Source organism: Pituophis catenifer, unplaced genomic scaffold, assembly GCF_029215685.1.
Source record: "Pituophis catenifer annectens isolate HBS135680 unplaced genomic scaffold, rPitCat1.0.hap2 SCAF_2, whole genome shotgun sequence".
Taxonomy (NCBI): Eukaryota; Metazoa; Chordata; class Lepidosauria; order Squamata; family Colubridae; genus Pituophis; species Pituophis catenifer.
Genome location: NW_027256882.1, coordinates 178291978 through 178313590, shown reverse-complemented (window position 1 = coordinate 178313590; position 21613 = coordinate 178291978). Strand labels below are relative to the sequence as shown.

At 42.1% G+C, this 21613-nt stretch overlaps 1 protein-coding gene across 1 annotated transcript in view; it reads left to right on the top strand.

Annotated features, from left to right (window-relative positions):
• The first annotated feature begins 200 nt into the window (after positions 1 to 200).
• TYK2 (tyrosine kinase 2) overlaps positions 201 to 21613 on the top strand; it is a 67136-nt gene continuing 45723 nt past the window's right edge. The window contains exons 1-3 of the mRNA XM_070938199.1: positions 201 to 244; positions 3820 to 4020; positions 5095 to 5218. Coding sequence (XP_070794300.1) covers positions 3834 to 4020; positions 5095 to 5218 — 311 coding nt within the window. The 5' untranslated portion in view covers positions 201 to 244; positions 3820 to 3833. The remainder of the gene's footprint in view (positions 245 to 3819; positions 4021 to 5094; positions 5219 to 21613) is intronic.

Here is a 21613-nt window from a genome sequence, read left to right as displayed (position 1 = left end):
GGTGGGCCGAGTTTAACTTCACGGCCTAGCTTGATAGGGGGAAGGAGGGAGTGGGGCAGAAGGCGAACCAATGAGGGAAGTTGTCTCATGAAGCCAATAATAAGGTTTGTCTTGGTTTCGCAAGCCAGGCAGGCAGGCAGGCAGACAGACAGGGAGGGAGGGAAGGGGCTGGAGCTGGAGCTGCTTCTCTTTGGTGCATTGGAAGTGGCGGCGGGCTTCTCCTCCTCCTCCTCCTGCCTCTGAGGTAGGTAGCGGTTGGGCCGGGGGACTTGGCACGCGGAGGCTGCACGGACCTAGTGGTGGGGCCGGGAGAATAGAGGAGCTGACGGATGGCTCTGGAGGAAATGGCGCGCCGAGGGTGCGTGAAGTCCGGAATGGCGAGAGAGGCTACGATTGAAATGACTTTAGAAAATTGGGGTTTGAACCAAATGCCTGAGGAACAGACGGGGGAGGATGAGGGAGAAGGTCTGTCAAGTTTCTGCCAGCTGTCATGTGCTGATACGGAGCCTGGGTCTGTGTATGGTATGGAGGGCATGTTCCTTCTAACTCGTAAAATGGGGCTGTTGAGGGAGTTCAGAACCGTGAAATCGCTGAAGGCGGTGTGTTTATCTGTAACGAAAATATTGCCGTGCCACAAAGCATGGGATGGCGAAGAAACCAGCCGTTCTTTAAACGTCTAAATGTTTGACAGTTTTAAGTTTATTTTTTTAATTACGCAAAAATATAATTTACAATTAAATGATATTGCCACTCAGTCAGTGTTTACTTTTTTTTTTTTTTACACAGAATAAGATAGTTGGTACCCCCTAGGGTGCCGTCTTTCTTTTTTAAAATTTTATTTTATTTTAATTAAACAGAAAAAACAAACACAGATATGACAATACAATATACACAACGAGTAAACATAGAACAAGTCTTACCACTTGTATTTTAGATAGTCAGTGTTTACTTTTAAAAACCACATAGACTTCCAAGATGATAACTATGAATTTGAATAACTTCTTATATTTTACTTTTAGTGTTAATGTTTACATTTCAAAAAGTAATCAAGGTTAAATTTGTGATGGGTATCTTGTCAATGACTATAGATTAAGTAACCTTTAAAAAAAACTATTTGCAGAGAGATATTTCTGCCTACTATTTGAATTGTTTTCTCAGATGAGTCTTTGGATTGATTCACTGAAGCAGTTCTTATGAGCAAGCAGAAAAAAACAAAAGTTTTTCTAAAGATCATAAAATATATAGACTTGAATCAGAAGTACATTTAGTCAAATGACAGTGTAACAACATTGTAAATTATTTTACAGAGGTATGCTTTACAAGTATACAACACTTTACAAACAGTACTATCTCTGTATTGCAGACAAAATAGTGAGTTCATTGAAAGACTAAATTTTAATGAGGGACACCTGGACTTCCTCCTGGGCTAGTATCCTGCCTCAGATTAGGAATGCCAGAAGGAAAGGGCATAGAGGTGATAAAACATGTTCAAACTTTAAAAATAAGATTTATACAGTTAAATATATTCACAAAAATTATTTACATAAAATGAAGAATAGGCTTATTCCTTATTTATGCTAATGCATTAGCTAACATTTCTGTTCTTTCTTACTGTATGCTTAGCCAGTAGGCTTCTCTGGAGCTTGCACAAAGCAGTGGGTAGAGTGCTTATATTTTTAAGGAAGAGAAATACAGACCATAATTGTTAATTCAGCATAGATACACTTATATAGCTTGGATCAAGAAGGACAGAAAGTGTTATATTAAATCAGTACTTAATCCCAAATCAGGAAAGCCAGAAAAATCTTAATATCTGTATACAGAAGGATTGGTGAGATTTGTGTTTATACCAAACTATATTATGATCTTCTTAAACTCAGCTTGATGGAATCAATCAGTTAATTATTTTAGTTTGCTGGGTAGGTGCAACAGTTACTCTAGTTTTAGAAGATGCTATGTGATCAAGCATGCAATCTGTATGCAGATGATATCCAGTTATGCATCTTCACTTGGGCCATGCTGTGGTGCTGTGGAGGTCATGTCTTGGTGTCTGGAGAATGGGAGGATCTGGATGGGAAACAATAGACTTTGGCTCAACCCTAATAACACTGAGTGGCTTTGGGTTTTAGAACCTCCTGATTCTGGAACCTTCCATCACTTGTTCTGGATGGGATTACACTGTAATCACAGTGTAGTGTACACAGTGTACACAGACAGATCTTGTACACAGTTGGGGGGTGGTCTTCCTAGACTCACAGCTCCTGTTCAGTGAGCATGAGACGAATGCTCTGGGTCACATTCACAAGAGAGAGTCACCTGTTCGGACACAAGAGGATAATCTTTTCTGCCATGGTACCTGTCCTTCAACCCCCCTGGAATCAGACTTGCCCAGATACTGCTGGTAGATATTTTAGGCCATGGGTGTCAAACGTGCTGCATCACGTTGCTATCACATGATGTATCACTATGTCTTTTTCGCGGAGCTGGGGTGGGCATGGCCTGTACATGACGCATCTGGCCCATTGGCCACCAGTTTGACACCCTTGCTCTAGGTGCCAAAAACCTGATTTTGCTATCAAGCTTGGGGCTCTAATAATATGAATGAGCTCATTTCATGCTTAGTTTATGTGTTTGTGAGTGTCCTGGACTCGGATTACTGTGATTTTTAATTTTGGTTGTTTTTATAGTTTTACAACCAATCGGGGTTTTGTTTGATTGGGAGGCAGAAACAGAAAGAAACAGCTGAGTGTATGGGCAGAATTCTGTTCTTCCCAGTATTAATGAAGCAATAATAATTGTTTTTATTAAGTGTAAGTATCATGCTGCTTGAGCTAATATCGTATTGATTATTGTTTATGCTGTTTTCTGAAATATCTTTTTTCTAGGAAAGTAAGAATCCAGAATCTATGATTCTGTTCACTTTTAGGATTTCAGCTGAAAAATACTAAATCTGGAAGCTATAGTGCTATTATTTGGTAAAGATTAATTTTGATTACATGGCTAAGTTTATCTGCATGATTCTTCTGAATTTTTAAGTAAGAGTCTAGAAAATAGTATCTGGTTGCCACTAGTAAAAAGTTATTTCATTCTAGTAACATCCAAGGAATAATACCTGATAAGTTTCAATTAGAAATAGTATTTCTAAAAGTTCTATCAGCCGTACAAGAATAAGACATTTTTTTAGAATTATACCATCTTGTATCTTGAGATAGCAATGTGCCTATTTTTTTTTAGAGAGGAGATAAATATACTGCTCAAAAAAAATAAAGGGAACACAAGCAGAAGACATCCAAGATCTGAATGAATGGAATAGCCTTATTAAATACTTTGTTCTTTACATACAGTAGTTTATACACTGCTCAAATAACTAAAGGGAACACAAAACTACTGTATGTAACGAACAAAGTATTTAATAAGGCTATTTCATTCATTCAGATCTCGGATGTCTTCTGCTTGTGTTCCCTTTATTTTTTTGAGCAGTGTATTTACTCCATCCATTTTTTCTCTGTAACTTCCTGTTCTGTGTGCAAAAAGAAAAAAATGGTGGGTTTTTTGTGAAGGAAATGTATAAGACTTACCATGCTGGCTATCAAAGTGTAATCCACCCAAATGTATTGACCTTGGACTTGAGTTCCTCTCTAAGATAAATGAAATAGGCTATTATTATTTTTTTTTTTTTGATAACCAGGTACTGTAGTGGCTCATTTAATATTTTGAGATTAATTGTGATCTGTAATAGATATGGTTTCCTTATGATTATTTGCTCTTGTAAATGTTTCAAATTTTCTAAATGATGTTTTTATTATTTCTTCAACTAAGGATTGAACATTAGCATGATGCCTCTCTGCCACTCTGCAATAAAACATAGTGAATCAGGTATGGAGAGGTGCCATTTTTCACCTGCTGGAGGTCTGAGGGTATTCTTGCACTGGAAGGGTGAGGCAGAGGAACAATACCAGACATACACCAAGGGGACTCCTTGTGCTGAAGAGATCTGCAGTGATATTGCGCAGAAGATAGGTAAGAAACACTAGGTTTTGGCTTGTCTAAACCTCTGTTGTTGTTGTTTTTTAATTTGATTTATATGCCGCCCTTCTCCGGAGACTCAGGGCGGCTTACAATGCGTTAAGCAATAGCCTTCATACTTTTGTATATTTATACAAAGTCAGCTTATTGCCCCCACAAACGGGGTCCTCAATTTACCTACCTTAGAAAGGATGGAAGGCTGAGTCAACCTTGAGCCTGGCGAGATTCGATCTTACTTTAATTGCAGACAGCTGGTGTTAAATTACAGAGCTCTGTCTTTTGAGCTATCCAGGCTCATTATTTGTGGTAGACATGTGTAGCCCCTATTCTTTTGATAAATATCCTTTCAATTTATAATTTAGGAAAGTATGGCCTAAAGAGATTGTTTGTTTTTTCTTGTAGTTAATGCACATTCAAATTTCCCAGCAAGCTATATGAAGCTTTGAGTTTGTCTTCTCTTTTAACAAGTATATAATGCTCATAAATTTGTTTTATAAAGATTTGGTTATTAGAGTAGCCTTCACACACACATATATACACACACATACACACAATCTGTCTGTCTGTCTGTCTGTCTGTCTGTCTGTCTATCTATCTCTAAAATATGATATTAAAAAAGTTCTTTTTCTTGCAAGATAATCCAATGCAGCTGAATGGCAGGAAATTCAAATAGAGAAAATCATACATTTTATTTGTTAAAAATTCTAATTCTATTTGCTTTTTAAGAGTGCAAAGCTTAGTTTATGGCATCTGTTTCCACAAGATGAACCATTGTGCACCAATTTGGGCAGTTCCAATCAAGGAAATTCCATAGTTGTATTCCCCATGAGTTCATTAATCAGTGGCTACTAGTCAATAACCAGGAAGTTAGAGAGAGAGAACTGCTGTGCTTATGTCCTGCTTTGGGGTTTCTGGTTGATTACTATGAGAAGCTGGATCCTGGACTAGGTAAGCCTTTGGTGTCAACCAGTAAAATTATGAAGTGACTTCTAGGATTGTGCTCAGTATGATTTGATGACATATCTGAAGAGTTTCTCATTTCTCTGTATTTTTTTAAATTTTTCATAGGAATCACACCAACCTGCTTCAGTCTGTTTGCACTCTATCACCCAGAGACCAAACTCTGGTTCCCTCCCAACTATGTCTTTGATGTTGAAAGTGACATCAAGATCACTTTGCATTATCGTATGAGGTAGGAATATTATTTGCTTCCATGTGTGTTCCACTTCGTTTTGCCTGTACATTTGGAGTTATAATCTCAGAATAGTTGCTGTTAAAATATTTTTGTTGAAGATATTTGAGAATGTGTATAATTGTAATCTGCCTTTCTTTTAATGTATTTAATCAAATTATTAGTTAAATAGTTAAATTTAAAGAGCTGCAGTAGTAATTGATAAGCAGTTTCCATTCTTTTTATGGAGGAATAAAGTGACAATAACTTTTATTCTTCAGTCTGTAAGAAGTTATGGAACTACTGATTTATATATATGACAACATACATTAATCCTTATTCTACCTTTCAAAGATAATTTCAGTTAAGTGAAGTTCTAGTTGTTGCAGAATTTAATACTAAAGAAGATAGACCCTTAAAGGGTAGAATGATAGAGCTAAAAGCTTTCTAAATATCCTAGACCAGTGATGGGTAACCTTTTTGCCATTGCATGCCAGGAGAGGGGTGGGTGGGGGAGGGTCGCGCACGCACGTGCCCATGCGCATGCATGCGCAACACCCCACCCCCACCCCTGCTCCTGGAACATGTTGGCCTGATTGGCCTGTTTTTCTTTCTTACCTGGTTCCAGATCCTATCTATTTATCTGGGAAGGGTGAAAACAGCCTTTCTCACTCTCTCAGAGGCCCTCCAAAGGCCTGAAAGGCCCATTTCTCAACTCCTGGTGGGACAGGAAGTGACATTTTTTGCTGTCCCCAGCCTCCAGAGCCTCTCTAGGAGTCTCTAGGAGCCTCTCTAGGAGCCTCTAGGAGTCTCTGGAGGCTGGGGACAGCAAAAAATGTCACTTCCTGTCCCACCGGGAGTTGGGAAATGGGCCCTTTCACCTCCGTAGGGCCTCCAAGGGAGTGGGAAAGGCTGTTTTCGCCCTTCCCAGATAAATAGAGAGGATCTGGAGCCAGGTAAGAAAGAAAAACGGGCCTCCCCCCCACAGGCCCTCCAGAGGCAGGAAACAGCCTGTTTCCCTACTTCTGCTGGGCCCAGTAAGAAGGCCCGAAAATCAGCTGGCCGGCGCGCGCATGTGCTCCAGAGCTGAGCTGGCGTGCCCACTAATATGGCTCCGCGTGCCACCTGTGGCACGCATGCCATAGGTTTGCCATCACGGCCCTAGACATATTGCATCATTATTTACAACCTGATGAACAGTCTAAATGTCATAGTTCCCTACAGTTAATCTTGTGGGTGTATTTTTATTTTGTGTATTGTGCTTTCAAACTCTGAAAGGGGAATTTTCATATGAGAGTAAATGGTAAAATGTATTTTATTTCTTAATAGCTTACATAACTGTGATAAGCAAATAGAACTGTGGTGGAACAGTATACTGTGATATGTAAATATTAATTAGAATGTGAAACAGTACTGAAAAAATATTTCTGTCTTTAATTATTTTCTGACTTGATTATTATACTGTAAATCTACAAATTAACTGGAGTGCTGGCAAGGTTAAAACAAGGAAATGGGCTGATTTTGAAGGGTCTGAGATTTTTAACTTAACCATAACACCTTAAAATACTTCTTACATCATCAGATATGTAGTGCTGAATTATTGCAGATGTTTGTAATCTACACTGTGTACCTATTACATATAATAGTGATGTAATCTTCCAAGTTACATCAGTCAGTTTTTAGATAACCTGCAAACTACAATTATGATGAGAACTTTGTTGTGGTCAGACTATTATCATCAAAATATGAATAGAAAGCAAAGAATATTTTTCCAGGATAGATTGTTTCTGTTGTGGACTTATGTATTCTGGAAGTCACATTCTTTTGCTTTCCGGATTTTGGAGGGGTATGGAGTTTGGCTATACATTCAGTCCTTGATTTACGAGAGTAATTGGGATTAGCATTGCTGTTGCTAACTGATGTTATAAAACTTGACCACATTGCTTAGCAGCTGCAGTCCCTGCAGCCCTGGTTCTTATTTTATTTATTTATCTCATTTATATGATATTATGGTATTAAAAATTAAAATATACAAATCACATGGAGAGAGTAAAAGATCAACCACAAGGGACTCATCTAAACATGTGTCTATTTCTCTGGTATCGTCAGATCCAGTGACATAAATAGATCTCTAGAAATGCCCAGAATGATGATGGGAATGGATCTAACCTGACTTTGGTGGAAGAGAATGTTCTATCAGGCAGGTGCCACGGCAGAGAAGGCCTGCCTCCGGAAACTCAGCTAATGTAGATCCCTGGCAGATGGTTGCTATCATTAACTGAATCCCATAGTCATTAAGTGAGGTGACTTCCTGCTGGCTTCCCACAACTAAAGTCAGTGGAGAAACTCTGACTTTAAACACTGACTTTCAAACTTTGCATCAAATTGGAGATCAAAAAGATTCCTTAGGAGACTAGCTGGCAACTTTGTTATCCAAAAGGTAGAGGAAGGACTAGAAGACCTCCAAGGTCCCTTCCTATTCTGTTCTGTTCTGGAAGTTGACAGGAAATTGAAAGTTCTTGGCCCATAAGCAGGTAAGTGGATGCTGCCAGTTGGGGAAGTGAGTGAGTGTGAATGTGAGGCGCCTAAGTATGTTGGGAGAAGGTACATAGGGAGCGTGCACAAAGGTGCAAGAGAGGATTGGAAAAGATGTGAGGGGTGCATGAGAGGCACTGTGGGTTGGGAAGGGTATGAGGGGAACTATGAGGACTATATGGGTTGGGGAGTAGTATATATAGTAGTTTGCTATGCTGTTAGTGGAAGTGTGGTTTTCTGCTTGGTATGACTAAGCTATTATTTACTGCTTAATTGTTTGTGTGAGTTGATAGTTCCTTGATTAGGTATTGTATATTGCTTAATTGTTTGTCTGGTGTTAATGCTGCTGTTAATCCCTTCTTCTCTGGATTACTGGAGAGGCGGTGTTCTGGTCTTTTTTATTTTTATCTTTTTAATTGTCTCTTTTGAATGATATGAAAATATTGTTTATCTCTAGGTGTCTGTTGATGTTTCATTTAATTGAGTGCCAAGATTCCCAGCATTCCCTAGCATTTTTGGATTTAGCTTGATCTATTTTTATTTATTTATTTATTTATTTATTTATTTATTTATTTATTTATTTATTTATTTATTATATTTCTATACCGCCTTTCTCCCGTAGGACTCAAGGCGGTGTACAGTCAAGAAAAATATAGACACACAAACATCATAAAATTGCTAATTAAAATTATTACTTAGTTTGGTCAATTAAATAAAACCCAGAATTAGATAACATTTAAAAAATCATTCACATGTTCGTATGTTTAGTCCCGCCTGTTGGAACATCAGGGTCTTGAGGGCACGGCGGAAAGCACAGAGATCAGGGATATTCCGTATCTCCGGGGGCAGTTCATTCCAAAGGGTTGGAGCCCCCACAGAGAAGGCCCTCCCCCTGGGAGTCGCCAGTTGACATAATTTGACTGACGGTACCCTGAGTAGTCCCTCCCTGTGAGAACGAACTCACAGGGAGGGACTATTGGTGGGAGGCTATTGTGGGAGGCTATTGGTGGCAAAAGACGGTCTCGTAGGTACCCAGGTCCTAAGCCATGGAGCGCTTTAAAGGTGATAACTAACACCTTGAATCGCACCCGGAAGACCACCGGGAGCCAGTGCAGCTCGCGTAGGAGAGGTGTTACATGGGCGTAACGAGCTGTGCCCATAATCACCCGCGCGGCTACGTTCTGGATCAGTTGGAGCCTCCGGGTGCTTTTCAAGGGGAGCCCCATGTAGAGAGCATTACAATAGTCCATATGGGAGGTAACTAGGGCATGAGTGACCGTGCGCAAGGCGTCCCGATCCAGAAAGGGATGCAACTGGCGGATCAGGCGAACCTGATAAAAGGCACCCCTGGCCACGGCCGTCAAATGATCTTCCAAAGATAACCGTGAATCCAGGAGGACCCAAGTTGCGGGCCCTCTCTGTGGGGAGCAAGATCTCATCCCCTATTGTCAGTGATGGTACCAGCTGACTATACCGGGACGCCGGAAGCCACAGCCACTCGGTCTTGGAGGGGTTGAGTCTGAGCTTGTTTCTCCCCATCCAGATCCGCACGGCCTCCAGGCAACGGGACATCACAGCAAGGGCATCATTGGGGTGGTCTGGGGTGGAGATGTATAGCTGTGTGTCATCAGCATACTGATGAACACTCACCCCAAAACCACGGATGATCTCGCCTAGCGGTTTTACATAAATGTTGAACAGAAGGGGTGAGAGGACTGACCCTTGCGGCACCCCACAAATAAGGTGCCTCGAGGTCGACCTCTGCCCCCCTGCCAACACAAACTGCGAACGGTCAGAGAGGAAGGAGGAGAACCACCGAAGCACGGTGCCCCCTATTCCTAACCCCTCCAGCCGGTGCAGTAAGATACCATGGTCGATGGTATCAAAAGCCGCTGAGAGATCTAATAGGACCAGGATAGAGGAGCAACCTCTGTCCCGAGCCCTCCAGAGATCATCCACCAATGCGACCAATGCCGTTTCCGTGCTGTATCGTGATCTGAAGCCCGACTGGAACGGATCCAGATAGACAACTTCATCCAGGTATTGGGGTAGTTGTTGCGCCACCACACTCTCAACAACCTTCGCAACAAAGCGAAGATTGGAGACTGGACGATAATTTGATAATATAGCCGGGTCCAGGGAAGGCTTCTTGAGGAGGGGCTTCACAACCGCCTCTTTCAAGGCGGTGGGAAAGACACCCTCACTCAGAGAAGCATTTATAATCCCCTGGAGCCAGCCTCGTGTAACCTCCCGGGAGGCTAATACCAACCAGGAGGGACACGGGTCCAATAAACATGTGGCAGCGTTAAGCTTGCCCAGAATCCTGTCCACGTCCTCAGGAGCCACAGAGTCAAACTCTTCCCAGATAACGCTCTCAAGACCTGCCCCCGTCTCCTCCCCTGGATCTACCCAATCGGAGTCCAGGCCTTCCCGAATCTGAGCGACTTTATCATGCAGGAATTGTACAAAATCCTCAGCTCGACCCTTTGAGGGATCTTCCCGTACCCCCACCTGAAGTAGGGAGCGGGTCACCCTAAACAGCGCAGCTGGGCGGTTCTCTGCAGATGCAATAAGAGTGGAGAAGTAGCTAGACTTTGCCGCTCTTATCACCACTAGGTAGGTCTTAATATAAGATCTCACCTGTGTTCGGTCAGATTCAGATCGGCTTGTCCTCCAATCGCTCTCCAGGCATCTTTTCCGATGCTTCATCTCTCTCAGCTCCTCGGAAAACCAAGGAGCTAAACGAGATCGGCATCGGGTCAGAGGCCGCAAAGGCACAACGCGGTCCAAGGCCCCAGTAGCCGCCCTGTCCCAGGCGACCACCAGGTCCTCAGTCGAGTTGTGAGCCAGAGTCTCAGGAAATGGCCCAAGCTCCATCAGGAACCTTTCGGGGTCCATCAGGCGCCTGGGACGGAACCATTTGGTTGGTTCCGTCTCCCTGCCGTGGGTGGAAGTGACTTGAAAGTCCATGTGAAGGAGAGAATGATCAGACCATGACAAGGGCTTGATGTCTATATCCCCTATTCTTAGATCATTCAGCCACTGATCAGAGACAAAAATCAAGTCCAGAGTGTGATTCCCCAAGTGGGTGGGGCCTTGAACTACCTGGGTCAGGTCCATGGCCGTCATGGAAGCCATGAACTCCCGAGCCGTCTCCGACATCTCACCAGCGGATGGCAGGTTAAAATCCCCCATAACAATAAGTCTGGGGGTTTCCACCACCACCCCGGCTATAATGTCGAGCAGCTCAGGCAGGACCGCTGTTACGTGGCAGGGAGCCAGGTACGCAATCAGTAGGCCCATCTGAATCCCCTGACCCCACTTCACAAGGAGGGACTCACATCCGGCTATCTGAGGAACAGTGGCCTCCCTCGGGCAAAGACTTTCTCTAATGATTGCTGCCATTCCCCCACCCCTTCCCTGAGTCCTTGGCTGATGGAATGCACGGAAACCTGGCGGGCACATTTCCACAAGGGAAACTCCTCCCTCCTGGCCTAACCAGGTCTCCGTAATCCCTGCCAGGTCAGCACCCCCCTCTGAAATAAATCTAAATAATAAATAAATAAATGAATCTAGGATGCTCACAGTTTCCCAGTTAAAATGAGAGTCCCTGTATTGTGAAAATACATTGTGTTTTCAACTGTTAATTGATGTTCTCTAGTAACATCATAGTAACATTTGGGTATATAAACAGAGGGCAAACCCCATTCCTTTGTAGTACTGAAGATTTTACCTACCGTGTTTCCCCGAAAATAAGACCCCGTCTTATATTTTTTTGAACCCTGAAATAAGCGCTTGGCCTTATTGCCATGTGCTCAAAAGCCCAATTGGGCTTATTATCAGGGGATGTCTTATTTTCGGGAAAACAGGGTAGTTAGGTAATAAAACACCTGCAAGTAAACAACCAAGTTCAGAGAGCACCAAGGATTCCCACAATTGAATTGTGTTTAGGAAATCTGTGCAGATGAATGAGCCAGCATGCCCAACTTTCAATCTATTAGGTTCTGTCTATATTCTGCTTATTTCTCTTGAAATATTTGCTACTAAAATCTTCATTTCTGATTTGAGTTCAATAGGTTATTGTAATGTTCATTGAATTTCATTTTATGACTGTTCCTTAAGGAATTTATTAATGTTTCTGAAGATGTAAATAAGGTAGCAAATGTGATAAAAACTCTCATGTGAAGATGTTAACCCTTCAAAGTATCCTGTACTAGGAAACTTTACAATAACAAAATCTTACAAGTCTGAATCTGTTTCCCCCTCCCTCCTTTTCTCTTCTTGAGAACTAGCAAGAGTCAAGTCTGAGATGCTTTCTCAAAGTACATTTTTGCTTCACAATTCTTTTGTCTTATTGTCTTGGTTGCAGTTCTTTCTCCTGTTCCTCAAGGTTATTCTTACTGCCCATTACAGAAAGATTGAACCCAAAATGTTTTTCTGGATAACTAAGGTCGACTGGTTTAGTTATGGGATATTAATGATCATCATCAATACTTAATTGGTATTCAAAAACAGCAATCCATCCTTTCTTTAAAACTGTTTTTGAATAAGAAGCTGATCGGTTTCTGACACAACTGATTGGAAAACCTTTTCTTGACTTTTTTCAATCAGGTTTCCAGCATATTTTCTTGATACTTGAGAGTTTACAGTCAGTTTTGGAGCAAACAATTTGCAGAATTGTAATTAAGACAAGCTCACCTTTAGTGTGATAGCTCATCATTGTCTTCTGTGCTTCTCAGAATCTATGAAAAGACACTTGGTACAATTAACTAAATTTGATCAATGAGTGTTATTGATTTTTACAGCAATACAATTATACAGTTATCTCTTACTCTGTAATTTGTCCTGTTGAACCATCAAAACCATAAATCATGTTTTCATTTATAGACAAAACAATGAGAAAATGTGTAACTAAAAGGATTGAAATATATATTATAATCTTAAAGAGAATTTTTATCAAATGATTTACTATTGGTACATGTCACCAGAGAAATTGTTTAGAATGTATAAAATCACATTAAATTTATGTTGGAAAAGGGGACAACAAGAAAGAATATTTTATCATGTTTGGTGGATGTGTATAAAAGTAAGAGATTCTAGATTCAAATGCATACACTGATTCAATGGATTGTAAAGATGAATATAAATCTATATATATATAAGCGAAAACCACTCACGCCATAATCACAAAATCTCCAGATCCGTAAAGCCTACAAACTTGAAATTTGCCATGCATTTTGCCATAAATTTGCCTCTTGGCTTCTAGGTGCTCACTAAGAAAGGATTTTTCGAAATGACCTTCAGAGCATTAGTATTTTCTATATTATGATTAACACACACTGGTGCTAAGGAGTTCTACTCTAGATAAATAATATAAGTTTAATATGCATCTGAAATCAGAAGTTTTTGTTTTGGGAAAAGTTGGAATAAAACCGGGAAACTTTTTTCTATATGATAATTACAGTAAGATAATTGCATGCACAAAGATGGAAAGATTCTGCACTACCCACAGTGAAGGTATGATTGGTAAGATGGTAGAACTTGCTGAAATAGCTAAATTGACTTCTTTGATCAGATGAAAGACAAATATCTACATTTATTGCTGACTGGAAAACCCCTTACAGACTTTTGGCATGAAACAGAAAATAATAAATCTATGATTTATGATTTTGTCTTTTTAAAACAATTTTAGTAATGCTAACTGCAATAGTAAAAACCAATACAAACTAAAAGAAAGAAAAAGTAGAAAAAGTAAAGTGCAAAGGAAAAGAAGAAGAAATAATGTAGAAAACAAAGAAAAATAATAAAAATAAAATATATAAAGAAGTGATTTTCGAACTTAAGCTCAACAAGTATAAACAAGTTTACCTAAAACCTAATGCATTATCATTTTAGAACTGATATCAGTAAAATCCATTAAGGTTGCTTGAAGTAACCTATTTCAACTTTGATTAAATAAACCAACTTTATATTCCTTCCTTTTACATCTAACAATCTTAATCTTTAGTCCATTTAAGTAGTGTCATAAAATGTGATTTCTTTTTCATTTCTTTTGTTACCTTCTGACAAAATTCATCCAGACCTCTTTTGTAAATCCAGTATAAAAGAATTATCCAAGTCACTCTCATGGTTTATTATTTATAATTCTCTTGATTTTTAAAACATCAATGGATATCTTTTGTATGATCAATGGAACATCTTTTTTCATGTCATTTTTGTAGCATGTCATTTATAGATCCATTTTCAGTGCCAACTTTTTTATCAGATAAAGTTGCTCCTCTTCTGTCATTTCTTCCAAACATCTTTTGGACACACTCTATCCATAGAAGTAAATTTCGCTGCTGCACAGGAAAGATTCTTAAATTAATTCAAAAACGTTGTTTCAAATTTTTCTGGAACTTAATCTGCACATAGCTTTCTAAAATCAAAGTCTTGATTAAGTTTTTGCTATTTCAAATTGATTGATTTCTTAAGCTTGCAATTAAATTTTTCATTTATTAAATATTGGAGACAAACTCACCTGGTGTTTTCAGACTTGTCAGTCCAAAGGTTTCTAATAGCTGAAAAGTAGTTAAGCAATTTCTGAATGTGCTTAGAAAAGGAAACATGCAAACTAGTATCCTTTTAAAGGTTCTGAGTACAGTCTGAGCAAAATAACTATTCCTTTGTCTCCCGGTACTCAAAACTTGTCAGATACTGCTGTCTTATGGTGTCCTCATGAGGAGCCTGCGGCACTTGTAGACAATCTCCAGTCTTTTCTTTATCCAAAGTTATTTGAAGATGTGGCTGCTTGTTCTTTGGTTCTGCTTTCTGCAGAGCCATCTTCAGTCCACCATTTCTTCCTTTGGAACAGTGGTGGGTTGCTATCTGTTCACCCCGAATCAGGTGAACTGGTAGCAGCGGCAGTGAGAGGCTCCGCCCAGACGTCTCTGCGAAATGCACAGAAGCGAGCACCCATGATCGAACCAATAGCAGCCAAAATTGAAACCCTACTGTTTTGGAAGTCTCATTTAGATGCTCATTTCTGTATTTTGTCATTTTGTGAGGTTAAATAAAAAGGAATGGTTTTTAGAGCAGCCACTGGTTCTATTGTTCACTGAATTGTTTTCTTGAAGAAGATTTAATTGTTGCAATGAGGATTAAATACAGACTTGCTGATATTTGAATCATTTTATTTGGGGTAATTTTGTTTTTATTAATGGTAAATACCATCATTATTCTGCAGTATTTTGTTACAGGCCTTTCTTTTTCATATTAAGTCAAGTAATTTATCTAAGGAAATCTGACTTGAGTATAACCCTTCTGGCTTTCTTCAAAACATGTTTATGAGATCAAAGAGCCTGAGGTATTATTTTTATTTGTAATATAGTGAAATGATTGGGATTGAATAATATTTTAATGCAGAACAATGACATATGGAGAGTTTTATTTGCTTTGTGTATTCTGAGTGCCAAGAATATTATGCATTTGTATTCAAAATCCATAATTCTCCTTTCTTAAAGAAGCGCTCTCTCTATATATATCTATATCTATATCTATATATGGTCAGTAATGTTGATATTCTTTTTTAATATTGTACTGAATAATAAAGTTTTGTATAAAATTATAATGTTCAGTGATTAAAAAGTAGGCCATTGGTATAATAATGAAAAACTCCATCAAACTCTACTGGAGCTTTCATTTCATAGCAGTCTTGCATTTATGTGTTTCTTGGTTAATGTGGTTTGACCACGTTTTGATAGAATTCGCTATTTCTTCCTGAAGGCATTGTACAGAAGGAAAAGAGCAAATTTTTATTTGCTCTTCTGAATCAAGAGCACAGCGGTTCTAAGCTTGTCTTTTCTTCAGTATAACTCTAACCTAATTTTCACAATTATCTGGTATATTGAGGCATTTTGAATAAGAAAACGCTTTTAAGAAGGCCATAATAGAGATGCAGTAAATCTTCCGTCTCTTCCCTTGCCCCTTATCCCAATTTAAATCCTACATCCTTATAGACATTTCATACATCTGATGAAATTAGCTCAACTTCATGAACGTTTTTTGCCTTTTAATAATATTTGTTAATCTGGATAAAGTGATATCAGACCACTTCACATTCTCAGAATTTATGCTACAGCTATTATGGTGAGAAGGAAAAGGAAAGAGGAAATCTGCTTCAGTTTGATGGGGAGAATGTTTCCTTTGCTATCTTTGTTCTTTGGTCGTATGCTATTTTTGCCTTTTTAATATTTTTTTACTGTTAGAAATGTTTTCAACAATTGTAAACACCCAACTAGAGTCGCAGGGAGTCAGTGGCATCTAAGTTTCAGATGATGATGATAATTATAAACTTATTCATTAAACATGAAACTCAGTCAACTTATTATTATTATTATTATTCTATATACTTTATTCATTAAACATGAAACTCAGCCAACTAAACATTTAAAAATGTATCACAAACATTAACTGGCACTGATGGTTGATACAGGTTGCTGCCAGCATCGTAGATATCGACCAAGTATTTAATAATAATAGTAATAGTAATAGTAATAGTAATAATAATAATAATAATAATAATAATAATTATTATTATTATTATTATTATTATTATTATTATTATTATTATTATTATTATTATTATCAAGACCACTTGAGCTGTATCTCTTTACTTCCATCTAGTGATTGTCCAGAATTTTGCAACGTAGGTCTAGTTAGTAACTTTAACTTAGTGCAGTCAATTGAAGGTAAACCTTGAAAAGGTAAAGGCACTTTGCTCGCCTTATGCCTACTGAGGTTATATTTATAGGCAAGCTATTCAGAAAAATAACTATTGCAGCACTGAGGATGCAGAAGAATGAGTTGTTGGCATTCATTCCTCTCTTGCTACTCTTGGAGACAACTGAATTAAAGTCAATTGATATCAATTTGCCAGATCTACAATATTTCACACCAGTAGCTATGAAAGTAGCTAAGAGAGCTAGCTATTTAAAAGCATTGTCTACAAGACCTGTGTGCTGTCTTAGGTTTCCCTAGTACATATGTATACAGGCAGCATACTGATTTTTTAAATCAGTCTTGTCAAGGAGCCTTAGTTAAACTCTTAGAAGACATCAATATTGTTTGTTCAGGGCAGTAATATATTAAGATGGCTTTGATCAGGACTTTTGAGAAATGCATATTAGCTATCAATTGAGTTAATCCTTGAGAACCATGCCACTGTTCTTTTGTTATTACTTAGAACGAACGTTGTCTGGTCTGAACGTCCATTTTCTGGGCGCTGCGACCACAATCCATAGATGGGTTCTATTCCACTTGTCCTGACAGTTACAGAGTGAAAAAAAAAAAAATTCCTTCATGCTATGGCCACACCCACCTTTCCCAAGAACCTCCAGTCTTTTTGTCACGAAGACACTGGAACCAGACAATGAACATTAAGAAACACCAACTCGGAATACAACCAAAGTCAATCCCAACAAATGAGCAGGAAGCCCAGAAAGAAACCAAGGGTGGGAATGGATTGTGGTCGCAGCGCCCAGAAAATGGACGTTCAGACAAGGTAATGTCCGTTTTCCAGTGCGCTGCTCCCACAATCCATAGATGGGATATACCCAAGTTCACGGTCCCTGGGTGGGAGGCTGACTGCTCCCGGATCCCGGATCAGACACAATATTTTGCAACACCCTGTGGCCAAAGGAGGCCTCAGCCGAGGCATACGTATCGATCTTATAATGTCTAATAAAGGGTGATGCAGATGTCCACGTGGCCGCTCTGCAGATATCTAGTACTGATGCCTGGGAAGACCAAGCAGCTGTTGCGGCAGCACTGCGGGTGGAGTGTGGTAGAATCTTGCCAGGTAAAGGTTTGGCCTTGAGCTCATAAGCCATGGAGATACAGGCTTTAATCCAACGCCCCACTGTAGGTGCAGAAACCTTCAACCCCATAGAAGTCGGGTGAAACGACACCAACATGGCCTCCGTACGACGGAAGGAGGCAGTGCGACGAATATAGTACTTCAGAGCCCGTCTAACGTCTAGACGATGCCAGCGCCGCTCTTGACGATGTCGAGGTGATGGGCAAAAATCCGGTAACACCAGTTCCTGAGACCGGTGAAACAGGGAGTTCACCTTGGGTGTGAAGGTTGGATCCAACCTCAAGATGACTGTGTTGCTGTGGAAGATACAAAGATCCTTCCGTATTGACAAAGCTGCCAACTCTGACACCCGCCTCGCAGATATAATGGCGAGTAGGAATGCCACCTTAAAAGATAGATGTTTAAGAGAGATGGAGTTCAGCGGTTCAAAAGGTGGCTCCACAAGTGTCTCTAATACAAAGGGAAGGTCCCAGGAAGGGAATCTGTGCACCATGGGAGGAGAAATATTAGATGCCCCATGCAGGAAACCCTTAATTCGAGGGTGATGAGACAACATCGGATAAGGCGCACAAGCAAGAACAGTAGATAATGCGGCGGTCTGTCTGCGCAGTGTGGAAGGTGCAAGACCCTTCCTCAGGCCTGCTTGGAGAAAATCCAGGATTGAAGGAACATCCGCTGACGTTGGATCCAGGTGCCGCTCGCCACACCAAATGCAGAACGCTTTCCAAGTTGCCTGATAAATTCTGGAAGTCGATGGTCGGCGAGATGCCTGAATGACTCCGATCACCTCATCTGAGAGATGATCCCTCCTCATGATGGCCCTCTCAAGTGCCAGACGGTCAACCTGAGCCATTGAGGGTCCGGATGACGGATGGCACCCTGGCACAGAGAGAGCCGATGAGGAGGAATCACCCACGAGGGAGATGCCGACAGGGCCACCAGATCCGCGTACCACTGTCTCCGGGGCCAGTTGGGCGCCACCAGAAGGAGCTCTGCGTTTTCGGCTAACAGTTTTCGAATTACTCTGGAGATCAGGGGTATCGGAGGAAACGCATACAGTAGGCCCTCCGGCCACGGGCATCTGAGGGCATCGCAGTCCTCCGCTCTCGGGTGCGGATACCTGGAAAAGAAACGTGGAAGGTGGGAGTTCAGGTGGCTGGCGAAGAGATCTATGACTGGTGTTCCGAATCGCGCGGTGATCTCTAGGAACAGTTGGGGATGCAGCTGCCATTCGGCAGGGTCTATCCGCTCCCTGCTGAGCCAGTCCGCCTGTACATTGTCCACCCCCGATATGTGGTCCGCTCTGATGGACGACAGGTGACGTTCTGCCCACTGGAACAACCTTTCCGACTCGACCATGAGCGCCTTCGATCTCGTACCCCCCTGTCGGTTGACATGCGCTTTGGCGGATACGTTGTCTGTTAGGATCAGCACGTGGGCGCCTTCGAGGGTGGACTGGAATTGTAGAAGGGCCAGCCGAATCACCCGGAGCTCCAACAGGTTGATGTTCTTCTGTCTCTCCGCCGGAGACCACTGGCCCTGTGTTACTAGGTGTAAGAGATGGGCGCCCCAACCCTGGAGACTGGCGTCCGAGGTAAGGACCAGTCGATCTGGCTCCAGGAAGTAGGAACCTCGAGTGACCGCTGGTGAGATCCACCACCGCAGGGAGAGCCGAATCTTCGGCGGCAAAGCCACCTTGCGAGCCGATGTGCTGCGCCCCGACCTCTGAAAGGGGAGGAGGTACCACTGCAGAGGACGATAATGACTTCGTGCCCACGGTACAATGTCGAAAGCCGACACCATCTTCCCCAAGATCTGTGACAGCGAAATCAGGGGAACCCGGCGTTGGCTCAAGCTTTGATTGATGGACTCCCGGATACTTTCGATTCTGTCGGGAGATAAGGAAACCTGCCCCACTGCTGAGTCTATCACCGCCCCAAGGTGCAAGATACACGTGGACGGGACCAGATGACTCTTTGTGACGTTGATGGTGAACCCATGTCGTTGGAAGGTATCGATCACACAGGTAATGTCGCTGTGGGCCGACGTAGGTGAACTGGACAGGACCAGGATGTCGTCCAGGTAACACAAGACTCGAACAGGTACGGTTCGTAGGGATGCCGCCACCACCGCTACCAATTTTGTGAACGTCCTGGGGGCAGAGGAGAGTCCAAAGGGCATTGCACAATACTGGTAGTGGCAGCCTGAATATTCGAATCGGAGGAAGCGACGGTGGGCAGGATGCACCGGGACATGAAGGTACGCCTCCCGGAGGTCCACGGACTGTAGGAGGTCCCCTTGTCTGATACAGCCAAGTATCGAGCGGAGGAAGTGCATCTTGAACCTGCGATAGCGCACCGACAGGTTCAAGGTCTTCAGATTGAGTATGCCCCTCCAGCCCCCCGAGGTTTTGGGGACCAAAAACAGACCTGAGTAGAAGCTGTGGCCCTGATGCTCTGCTGGGACGGTGAATTCTATCAGCAGGCCGTGGGAAATGGTTCGGAGCACCCAATTGTCCACAGTTGACACTTCCCATTGACGATAAAACTGCTGGAGTCGACCGCCGATGGGAGCGGGTGTCAGGGCGTCACTTGCCTCTGCGAAAAGGCTTGTACCCGGATCCTCGGCCAGGTTTCTTAGCTGGTGGCTGGTACCTCCCCCGATCTCTGGACTGCTGTCGATCCTGGTATCTGTCCCTGCCAAAGGACGAGAAACGTTGAGAAGAGGATCCCCCTGATCCCGAATAGGCCCGAAAGGGCTGTCGTTGGGTGTACGGGACGTACCGGCGTTCAGGTCGCCGAAAGGATGAAGGGAGGACTTTTCTCTTGTCTTTATCCTCTATTAAAAGTGGATCCAAAGACATCCCGAACAGCTTCGCACTTTCGTAAGGGGCAGCCGCCAGTTTCCACTTTGCCTTGGCCTCCGCTTTCCAGTTGCGGAGCCAAAACAAGCGACGTGATGTAACGGTCGAGACCATCATACGGGAAGCGAATTTCGCCGAAGACAAGGAAGCGTCCGCAGAATATTCGGTGGCCGCCACTATTTTATTGATATCTTGGTGCCACTTGGTTTCTTCCGGAGGCAGACGCTCTTGAAGTTGTCTTAGCCAGATCAAAGTCGCCCTGTTAAAAAACGACATTGCTGCGGCGGTTTTAATTGCCCAGGCGGCCGCCTGGTGTGCTTTCCGAAAGGATAGTTCAGTCTTGCGGTCCTCCGACTTAAGGCTATCTAAAGGGTCTGTAGAAACAGCATGTCAGGTTTCGGTTCTATCTTAAAATAAGTTTCATTTTCAAGCGCAGTCTCTAATGAATCATTTTTTATTAAGAACAGAAATAAGCCGACATTCCTGAATCTAATTGCAGCCAAACTGGCCCCTCCTTCCAACCCCCTCCTCTTCCGCTCTCCAACCCCAATGTCCCATTGGCCAACATGCATATCCATCTCTACATCCCGGCACGTTCTTTTCACAGGAATGTAGCCCCCCCTCCTCGTCTCCCAGGAAACCCTATCTGTACACACACAAAACTAGGTAAAAGTTCATCTCAGCAATAAATCAAGCTCCTGCTTCATCTTGTTATGTCAGCGCTGGAAGAGAGCCTAATTTGGAACGCTGACATCCGGCCCCTCTCCCTTCACTTCTGCGACATCACCTATCCCATAGGGAAAACACATTAAGATTAGTCTCATCAGTCCCTCCCTGACTGTGCACCCCCCCTCCCGGCTTTCCTGGGTGGTCTGCATGGAATCTTGCTATAAGGCAATCAGCTTGGATGTTTGCACTCTTCACCCAGGAAGCCTCTGACAATGGGTAACCCTTCCATTTAATTAAGTACTGAAGGCGCCCCCTGTGCCATCTTGAATCAAGAATCCGCTGCACTTCGTAGTGCGTTTGGCCCCCAACAACCAGGGGCCCAGGGGGTTCACGTGGTGTTGGCCTTAAAGTAGACCCCACTACAGGTTTTAGAAGGCTACTGTGAAAAACGGGGTGAATTTTCCCCAAAAGCCGTGGCAACTGCAATTGCACT